General features: G+C 38.5%; 1 protein-coding gene across 5 annotated transcripts; it reads left to right on the top strand.

Moving 5' to 3' along the window:
- The first annotated feature begins 550 nt into the window (after nt 1-550).
- Nucleotides 551-11102, top strand: Ctr1A (Copper transporter 1A). Of its 5 annotated transcripts, none has more exons than XM_043420207.1 (5): nt 551-758; nt 7244-7462; nt 7964-8196; nt 8666-8695; nt 9349-11102. In XM_043420207.1, exons 2-5 carry the CDS (start codon nt 7247-7249, stop codon nt 9548-9550), a joined length of 681 nt encoding a protein of 226 aa, XP_043276142.1. In that variant the 5' UTR covers nt 551-758; nt 7244-7246; the 3' UTR covers nt 9551-11102. The 5 variants fall into 5 exon arrangements, with proteins under 5 accessions (XP_043276142.1, XP_043276146.1, XP_043276144.1 ...); XM_043420209.1 differs by lacking the exon at nt 551-758 and adding an exon at nt 6156-6306; XM_043420208.1 differs by lacking the exon at nt 551-758 and adding an exon at nt 6177-6326.
- The last annotated feature ends 1 nt before the right edge of the window (nt 11103 follows it).

Raw genomic sequence — 11103 nt, 5'->3', positions numbered from 1 at the left:
AGCACTGCTCTCAATTTTTCTCAAAGAAAGTCCCTAGAATACTCAGGCTGCTGCAACCCTCCTCGGGGGGTATTTAGGGAGTTTGTAACAATGGCGCTTCTTCTTCAGCGGTCAACCTCGGAAGTATAATTTATCGACCGTACATAGCTCGGTGGAGAGGAGAGCATACGAATCTTTTCGTACCAAAAGCAGCCGATGATATAACAGGTTTCTCCTGCGCGCTCTTCTTGATCGGTATAACTCGATTCGTTTCTAATTCTCATAGTTTCGGTTTTCTTTATAAGCTATCGTATGTGTGTGTTTTTATAAAGAGCGAATCAGGCTTTAGGGAATATAATCACGCTTGAATTAGGTGTTTGAAAAATTACACGAAATAAAAAAAGATCTGAATCAAACGCCGAATTCATGGAGACTTTGAAATTAGTTGTCTTCTCTCACGAGCTACACCTCTGCCAGGTACGTGGCGTCATCTCACCACGATGTTCCCAACTACCGTCGTGCCCTGCTCCAATCAAAGTCGCGTCTCTCTGGACTTCAGTCAGCCCGCGTTCGCGATCGACGATCGTGTGTTAACAGTGTGAGACGGGAAAGTTGCGTGTAGTTTATTAGTGAGCTTAACCCGGAGCTACTTCGTAAACTTCAAAACGGTGTTAGCAACGAGGATATTTCCCAACGAGATACGTGTTTTCCCTTCGCCACAACTCGAAAATAGGAAAAAGGAATCCGACACCTCTATTTTATGATTTTTCATTGATAAGGTCAGTTCAAAGATCTGATAACCTTTCTGTGGCATCAAACTGACCTTCCTGGTTATGCAGTCGTGTCCTTTTTCGCACGCGAATTCGTTGCATCGATGAACGTATCTAATTAACTGCCCAACCAGGATACTGAAACTTCTCAGTTGAAAAATACTTTTCTATGGTTGAACAAAATTTCGTATTTTCACTCTAAAAGTGACGAAATCATTGAGGGGTTTTTTTTTAGATCAAGTTCGCAAGATGTTCGCCCCATGAAAATGATTCTCGTTTTCGTAACTCTCCGGAATATTCACGATACCGAATCATTGAAAATTCCAGTAAATTATTCCTCTTCATTACGACGCTGCTCCAACCGCAAGATGCATCATCAAATATTTGGGTTTTTCTGTTGACATTTGGGCGTGAGATACCAACAATTAATGCTGGATTGTAAATACCGATGATAAACTCGTGTTTTTTATTACTTTTCTCTTACATTTGGTAACTGTCAGAATAATTGAATTTAGAGTTATTTCATTTCCCAATCGTTTCTTTCTGCTTTTCCTTTTCGTTGCCCGGAGTTAGGAATAAAGTGCGTAACCTTTAAAATCCTTTACGATTCGTACTCGTCCTCGAAAGAGGAAATATTTTGACGTAGCGACGAGAAAACGTGGTCGCTTTTGACCTCAGCAGTTCGGTGAGCAGGAAACTCGAAATAACAAAATACTCTTGCATATTTCTGTATCTTCGTGAGCAATGTGCAAGAAGCATAAAAATGATTATCGAGGAATTTCGCTGTAGGTACGTCGTTGTAGATACGACTACGAGTATTTTTCGACGATGGCGTGAACGAGTGCTTGTTTTTTTCGACTGTACAACGCGATAAAGCGTGCGAGTAGCTCCGGGAGAATGGTTTTTACTTTCTATCTCCGAGTTTCGGGACCGCTGCGGGGCAAGTTTGGGTCCTTGGATATTTCGAACGTCAGAAGAGTTCTAGACTTTCAAATGCACTCGGAAATCTCCGTTTAAAAGTGACAGTCGTACTGACGATAAATAAATGAATTCGGCACGTGACAGTAGCAAATAAATTCAGGGTTTGATTGATGGCGAAAAAACTTTTTTTCTCAGCGAGTTCTCGAGCGACGGACGCGTATAGAAACGCGTCTCAGCTCGGCAAAGCAGCTGCTCCGCGTATGATACGCTGATTTATAATAATTCATGATTATTGATCCAATTGAAGCCAATCACGTGTTAGCCCAGCGAAGGTACGGCGAGAAATCGGGATCAGAAAATCGCCAGGATTCATATCGAGCCCCGGCGTCGATCGATACTTCCAAGTCTCGATTTTTTTCGCTCATACTTCAATTTAAAAAATCATATTAAATAACAAACAAAGAACGAAAAAACTTGGAAATCGTTGCGCGAGGACGTCGATCTCAAAAATAATCGAATATCGGGCTCTCGCGGGAGAAAAAGAACAAAAATATTGCGACGAAGAAACACTTGCAACCACAAAGTGCACGTCCGGCCAAAACATCGATAAACAACAAAGCGAATAATGTTTTTTATCAGCTTTTTTATCCGCCTGTCATTAAAATTCGTGCAGCTCTCATTGATCATTCAATACCCCGAGCTCGTTAAACTGTGTATATTAATAAAAATCGAAGTGAACGCGCCAAGGGTACAAAAATCGTCGACAATGAAATCTACTCGGAAAATAAATCATCAGAAGACTGTCAATCGTTGCGAAATTCTTAATTAAAAAATTGAATGAATAACTGAAAAAAATATTCATTAAGCTCCTCGATTCTTCGATTCATGAAATTCATTCAATTAATTAATTCATATTTATTGCGTAATTCTTATCGATTGTTTATGAATAATCGTTCGAGCGATTGACGACGATGAATTTTGCAAATTCAAGTCTTTTTGAATGTTCATTACTGAAATCGATTTATCTCGAAAAAATTGTTGAAATAACAAGCGCGATGGGGTATATCGAGGCACCGTTGAGAGCGTCCTGATATCAGAGATGATTTTCCCTCGTGCGGGAGGGCTTCGAGGAATTTCAATAAAAGGAATTCCGCACCCGAGGAGGAAAATTCTCGAGGCCGTTCGCACGATAATGCGCAAAACATTCACCTCCTTCTTCCATCATATCTGCGTTTGGGATCGAGTTATATACGTCATTGTTCCTCAAACGGCTTTCCGCGAGTTTATTCAATAATACCGTATAACTGTTTCCCTTTTTTATCTCATTTCTTTTGTTTTCGCTCAAATGACGTTAAACCTCGGAAGGAAATTTTGGTTGGGAGTGTGAGAACCGGTTCGAGCGAATTGTTCGTGTCATCAATAAATAAAATGGAAATGATAAATTTCCATTTTATTTAATGATCTCGACTTTCGCCTCTCGTCGTATTAATTCTATTTGAAATATTTCATATTTGCACGTGCAGGAGTTCTTAGCTGGAGCTCGCTCGAATTTCCTCTTCTAGCGTATTGTTCCTGGTTTTATGTTACTCCCAGGAGAGTGTTTTGTTTACGTTTTTCTACCGACTCAGCAAAGCTTATTCAATTTCGAAAAATTCTCGTCTTCATTTACTCCACGATTACTACATTTTTTGTTTTTACTTCCTTCGAATGAGCCGTCGACTTTTCTTCCATTTTTTACATTTTTTCGAATACATTTCCGATCGCTCCGAACGTCTTTTGCCATTCGAGTGCGTCGAAACGAAGCGAGCACCGATTCGCAGTTGCTCTAAAAAAAATTAATACTCGAACAATTTTTCCTGCGTCGAAGCCTCGCAGAAAATTTCGTCACACATTTTCACTGCCCAAAAACATCGAATGTATCTATGAATTGTGACAAAACCTGTGGACGATTTACGAGGCGAGACGCTCTCAAAGTCTCGCTACGTGAAAATTACTGTTTCGAAATGACGTTTGTATCGAAAGTACGTATCGATCGCCAATGTATCATGACGCCTGGTGTTCGCGTCAAACAAATCATGGGAGAATCCATTCTCGGACACGCTGTTGAAACCGGCCCGTTTACTGCTACAGAGTAGAGTGCCGAGTGTTTTTATCGCGATAGCCCGAAACGTCGAAGACAATGTACGTAGAAGCAGCACCTTAAAACCGTTTTTCGATTCTCATTATAGACTGAATCTCAATACAAAGAACGATTTTACATTTCGTTTAATCGTTTGCCTTGCAAATCCATTCTCTTATCGATCCTTGTATTATCATTTTTATTTATTTCATATTTTATGAATTTCGATTCGGGAATCAGTATTTTTTTTATCAGTATTTCAAGAATCATTTCTCTTCGAATATTTTTCGAATCAGACGTTGGAGGATCGAAGCAATGCGTGAGAAATAAATAAACAGGCTGTTGGATCTTTTTTTGAAAACTGTTTTAAATTAATCCTGAGATCGTAATGAACCAGTAGAATTTTTATTTCTATTTTATAAGACCAAAAAGTACGTTAAACACTATTTTTTATTTATCACGTTGTTTCAGGTCATCATGTTGTTTCGGTCTGTGACGTCACTCCGTTGGTAAATAATACGACTGCGAAAGACCAAGTAACAATATTTGTGAAAATAATGAGTTATTTTAATATTATTATATTATTAAATAATTATATAAGCATTAACGCATTTATCATTGGTAGATTTGTACTTTCTACTTTCACAAAATCGTCTTCCACGATGCGATTTTAATAAAGTAAATAATAAAAGTCCACAAACGTCATAATAACTTGTAAAATTTCAAAATAACCCAGAGAACACGATAATAATCCAGATTGTTTACTATCGGATTGACGTCACGTTGGAATTCAAAAAGAGATGAAAAAAGACGATTTTTATAATTGAGTTATTAAATTTACGTTGCATTATTATGAATAAATATTGTCGTTTCTCGCTCACTTTTTACGAAATCTATCATGAACATGTATTTTTATATTTTTTCTTTTGAGAAACGAATATGCCGAGGGTTTGGAGAAATAACGACAATTTTTATTTTTTCTCGAGGTTTTAATGGAATTCACTGTCAATTTTAAGCATTTTGTAGTTCGTAAGTTTTCACCGAAAACAGGAAGTGGAAGGTTCGTCCTTATCGTGCGACCGCACTTCCCTTCTTGACCTCTCTTTTCACAGAAATTTTTCATTATCCTGTCTGAGAATAAACAGCTAATTTAGCGTAAATTCGACTAATCTCAAAGCTAGTTTGAGCGCTGCTACGACGAAATAGTTGAGAATGAAATTACGAGTTGGAAACTGCGGTGTGCTCTAATTAGAAAGTTTGCTGGTTGCTCACGCTGTCCCGCATTGTATTTCTTTTACTTTTTCATCTGCAACAGTCACTTATCTCCAACGCCCATTTTTCGCTCCCTCAGGCATTGAAAAACCTCCCGAAGGCTTACTCCACTCTCGCAACCCTTCGTTCCGCTGCTTTCGCTTTCCGTTGTACGACTTTGAGCCCCGATTCACATCGCAAGTACTTTTTCACTTGCTGGCGAATCAACAAAATCCATTTTTTCTCGATTTTCATTTGTTTTGGTGAAAATTAAAAAAGATAATCTCCAAAGCGATTCGAATTGCAAAAATCATAAAAAATACTCATTCTTCTGATGAACTGTACATTGGCAGCCCTGCTTTTAAATGAAACTCTGAATATTGTAAGTCAATCACAAAAAAGTGGGGTCAACGAATGCTCGGAGGCGATTGACCGTTAAAATTGACAGAACCGTCAGGAGATCGGTTTTTCCGTAGCTGTCAGGGCCATGACTTTGGCCAACGTTTCACATTGAAAGTAGATCGTGCTCCATGGAGCGGAACCTCTGCGTGATAATCAAATTCCATCAAATATTTTCCAGCCTCTCAATTATTCGTTGCAATCAGCCGCCCTGTCACTCCGCGACTCGAAGTTCGATTATCGTAGTAGAAAATCGTACGTGATGAAGGTGAAAAGTGATTGTTTGAATCGAGAATAAAAATTCGTCCGAAAACTCGTTTCCAACTGTTTACGATGAAATTCGTTCAAAAGTACTGTGCTCGGCAACATTTCACGATCCTTTTTCCGTCGTCGCTGGAGGATCGAAGCTTCAATCATTCGAAACCCTCCGAGCGAAGCGCACGAAAATTGTGTCGTTTTTCCGGATGATCGAAGACCAATTATTCGAATGCCGAAATTATGTAATCCTCGTTCTTTCATTGCGAGAATGCAATTTACGATTTTTATTATCAACGAGCAGCTCGTTGGCCCCGCCTAACGAAGGCAATACGCAATACGAGAGCCTCCCACCTCTCGTCCTCACACTGGCTCTCGGTTCGAGAGCAGGAGAGGGAACCGAGTCACGTGAGACGGCCAGAAAAATGGCACGGACTGTATATACAAACTCCCAGGACACGCAGTATACTCGTAACGTGTGTTTCGGGAGGAGAAATTTCGTAGCGAAAGACTTCAGTCTCCGAAGCGCTCGCAGCCAGAACCGACGGATCTGAGAGCGATCGGAATTCAACCTCAAGCTCTCCTCCTTGCACCACTGTCCTCCAGCTTTGAGTAAATAAATAAATACGCACGTAAGGTTGAAAACGCTTGCAGCGAATTCTACAAGTCAAACTTTCACGGCCCGCCGCGCGATTCTTTCACTTTCCTTTTCAGCCAAAGTTTATGTGCGAGGCTCGATATCGCGATTGAAAATTCCATTTTTTGGGGTTTGAGGGAATAAAGACGAGTGAAAAAAGTGCACTGGAATGGGGCTTTTGGCCGTTGAGGAAAGACGAAAGCGTCGTCACGTCGCTTTTTCACTTCGCTACATACCCGAATTCCAATCCACTTTCCTGCTCGCGGATTCTTCACACTCTCGTGATCAATTTATTCGTTCGAATGGTATTTGATTAAGCAGCCATTATCACAGCCCGAAATTTCAAGGATTCTGTGTCATTTTATTATGTCAATGTTGAATTACTATTGAGCCAGTGCAGCAACGCGAATCGAATCTTCTGGGTACGAAATAATCTTTTTTTATGCAGATTTTATGCCTCTTCGGATGCCGTTGATAAAAATTTTCGGTTAACAGTAAATTTTTGAAAATTTTCTCGCCCCTGAAAGAACATTTATTGAAAAAAGTGCAAACGAATTTCCTCATTTTTGAATGTTCGACAGGAAACTTTTATCTTTTCGAAATTCCTTCGAAAAATGGTTCCATTCATATTAGAAAGTTTTGTGCAATGTTCGTGGCCTTAAGTGATCATAATTTTTCGATTTTTGCCAAATTTTCCGAGATTTCCCTCGCTTTTGACACTTTTTCGCGTGTTTTTGTCAATCCGCCTAAAAAATATCGGAATTTTCGAAATTTTCGTGGAAAAATATAAAAATACACCGACGAAAGCTACGAGAAGGAAATTTTGATGGAAAAATATCCGCTTCTTAGCTCTTGCATCTTGAGTTGAAAATTGGGTGAAAAAAATGATTGAAAAATTGTGTGTTTTTACAGAAAATGGATCACGATCATATGAGCATGATGAACACGTCGGATGGTCATGGGGCACATCACGATCACTCGATGCACCAGGGAATGGACCACGCGAGTATGAACCATCACATGGATCGCGATAGCATGAGTGCCAGCCACGCTGGTATGGACCACAGCGCTCACGGAGCTGCAGCAGCCGTTGATCCGTGCAGCGGTGGTCACGCGATGCATGGAATGTCGGTAGGGCTTTTTTCCCTTGCTATTTTTCCTCGAGGGGAAGTATGAGTTGTGCGTAGTTGCTCGTAATGAGTATTAAAACGTTGAGGGAGAGAGAGAGAGAGAGAGAGAGAGAGAGAAAGGAATAAAGTGACACTTTGATCATAGCCAGTGACCCTAAGCCACCCGGACATGATTATTTTTCAATATAAAAAAAACGCAATTTGGTGAAAGTCGGAATACAATTAGAAAGGATGAAAAAAATGGTTTCATGTTTGGCTTGGCGGAAGAGTGAGAATGAAATTTCGTTGTAAAGTAATTTATGAAGTAAAAGCATTTTTCACTTTTTCTCAGCAATTATTTCCATTTTTATGTCACTTGAAAAAACTGTATGACAAATTGTCTGAGTTTGCAGTGGAAGCTCGAATTTCAAAAGAATTTTTCGAGGTTTTTGGTTGAATACAAAATAAGGTGAAGAGAAAATTTTGGGAACTAAATCAGGTGAATTTTGAATATTTTTGACAGATGTTCTTCCATGGAGGTTACTGCGAAACGGTGCTGTTCGAGTCGTGGAAAATATCGTCAATTGGAGGGCTCATTGGATCCATTATTGGCATAATGATAATGGCTGCGCTGTACGAGGGACTGAAATATTACCGGGAATATCTCTTCTGGAAAACGTACAACGCACTTCAATACCGAAGTGTTTCAATGCCTGCCGAAAAAAATGTCGTCACCGAAGATCCTCGGGTTGTCCAGTGAGTTTTTTTTCGTATTTCCCTCCTCGGAAAGTCGAAAAACAAATGCACGGATCTCAGTCTCAAGAATCTATCCATAGAAGCAGGAGAGTTTGAAATCCTGAGGTGAAATTGAAGTTTGCATCGTTGCAGAATGAGCGCGAAGACAAAAATTCATTCATTAATAAAATGATCATCTGAAGCATCAAAAAGAGAATTCTTTGCCTAGTTTTCGTCGCACGAAACTGCAAGTTGACTTTCAATCTGACAGAATAAGAAATTTCGTTGTATTCGAACGATGGAAACTGAAATATCACTTTGTGTTAGTGTAGTGTGGTTAGACGATTAAATGTAGTGAGAACTTCATTTTTGCGTGCGTTGCTACGTGCAAATATTGAAATTAATTGAGCATAGAAAGGGCATGAGCATTGAGACGATCAAACGCAGATTCTTTGGATTAATAGCCCAATGAAATTTTTGTATATTCTAGTATGGTTGGCGAAGTAATCCACAAGCAACCGTAAGTAAAGTTGCGAATTTTGTTTTCTTCGTGTTCTCTTCTTTACAGTTCTTCCTGTATCGTCTATCGGGAATATACTTCACAGCATGACATTTCTACTGTTGCTATTATTCATTTATATTGATTTATTTAGTGCTGTGGAATGCAGGGATCATTTTTATTTGCAGCATGATTTTTTTTTTATCATTTACTTTTTGGGCGATCCAGCGAAGTATGCTTTGGGACATAGTTGGCCACGAATTCAGGGTGGAACAAAATATTTCGGATTTTTTTTCTATTTGAAAGCATCAAATTTGTAGGTTTTTCAAATATTTTCTTCGTTGAAACTTGAGTGGGAGCTTTAACCACTCTTTCCCCAAATGATTTTCTCCTCGGAAAGCATTTTCAATCATATTTTTCCGTGGATCGTCGTGCCCCGACAATTCATGAGATTTTCCATTGGCAATGAGGCTCCGCGTGATTCAATGGTCGTCTTTTCATGATGCTTTATGACACTTTGTATATAAATGGAGTATTTACAAAAATGGGCTGTAAATAATGTTATTCGAAAATACTGAAATGATCTTTTGAAAAATTGTTAGAAAATATCGAAATTTCGTGATACACGGTAATGAGACAAAAAATATTTACATAAATGAACTTTCTTTTTGCAGGCCAACGATGCTGTCTTGGATGCACACGTTCCAGACGTTCCTGCACATAATCCAGATCGTCTTGTCATACTTTTTGATGCTGATATTCATGACGTACAACGTGTGGCTCTGCATCGCAGTCGTGGTTGGTGCAGCGATCGGTTATTTTCTGTTCGGTTGGAAAAAATCTGTGATTGTCGACGTTACGGAACATTGTCACTAGCGAAGGGGGCGTATCGCCCAAATGCGTAATTGAGGCAATGTAATGAAAACAAAAAAGACAGAAAGTTGTCACTTTCTCGGAGGAGGAAAACATGTAAAATGGTATTAAAGTTTGAGCTGTTGGAGTGCATCAGAAATTATTTCGTAAACTTCCAAATGACCAAGAGTTGTCAGGATTTTTGCTTATTTTCCTTTCAATTCGAAAAAAGACAAACACTTAAATCTGTAATAAAATCATGAGCGACATTTACAAAACGAAGAAATTTCGTTGCACTGCAACGACGCAAACTTCAACGTCGTAAACAAAAATATAATTATTTTATACTTGAAAAAACTGCAGGCAGGAAACTTAAGTGACTTCCAAGGATTGAATTTAATTGAGTGTACGAAGTTGGTCCATTGGGTGAGGTACTAAAATCTCATTGATATGAGAAAACAGTTTTGAGTTGACATTTGACATTCGACTTGATGGAAGTGCCAAATCACTGTTCGCTCGAACATATTTCTGAGGATTGTGTATTTTTTCTTACATGAAAATAAAAATAGAAAATACTTTTTCTATTCATAATTACGCTCTACGATCTGTGATCATCTTGCATCAGCACATGAGCGTTGATTTAGCACTTCGATCGGATATTGAAGGAAAAAAACGTTGACTCAAATATTCAAAAATTTCGTTATCGAAACGCTCGACTTTTACCAATTATTTATAAGCATCCAAGGAACTTGATCTTTCATCATCGTTCTCGAGCTATTTTCCAAAGCGCGTTGCTTATACGGACGAATAAAAAAGCACATTGCTTTGCGAGATGAATTCTATTTCTTGCAGTACGATCCTAAAGAAAAATTGGTTGAAAAAAGTGCAAGATTTCTATTTGCGAAAGTTGATCAATTCATGCAGACATGAATCTTGTTGAAAAATAATTGTACCGACTCCAAACCTTGGGATTTGTAAATATTGTTGACTATTCGCTCGAATAGATTAGTACCGAACGCACGTCTATCGGAGAATTTGCAAAATAGATATTTTTCGTCTATGCCACGAACGGAATGTGATTTGCGATCTGATTGTATGACAAGAGAAAAAATTTCTAAATCACAGAAAAATGTGGTTTTGCAAACTTCTTCGATTCATTAAATATGATAATCATTTTCTTTTTGTTACTAATGTTTCACATCGATCATTAATTTTGAATATTTAATCGAACCCTAATCATTTTTTATAGCCCGCAATTCGCTTCTTTTTTATTCATCTTATTTCCAAACGAAAATTCGAGGGGTGCTCTTCGTGTAAAAATGAAAATGAAATGATAACTGAAACTGAATAAAAATCCAGATGTAAAAAATTGTAGAAAAAAAGTTCAACTTGTAGATTTTACGAACTACTATAAAAGATAAATAAATTATTATTGTTAATACGATTTCATGCTCGTCGAGACAGGATAACTCGAGTATTTTTGCTTCATCTTCAGGGCATATCTATGGAAATTGTTGAAAAATCTGTCTCCACGTGTTGACATATGATAATATAATTTTTTTTTGCGTCAACCCCAG

Source organism: Venturia canescens, chromosome 5 (genome assembly GCF_019457755.1).
Source record: "Venturia canescens isolate UGA chromosome 5, ASM1945775v1, whole genome shotgun sequence".
Lineage (NCBI taxonomy): Eukaryota > Metazoa > Arthropoda > Insecta > Hymenoptera > Ichneumonidae > Venturia > Venturia canescens.
Note: the sequence above shows the minus strand (reverse complement) of the source record. Positions and strands in the feature narration are given on the sequence as shown.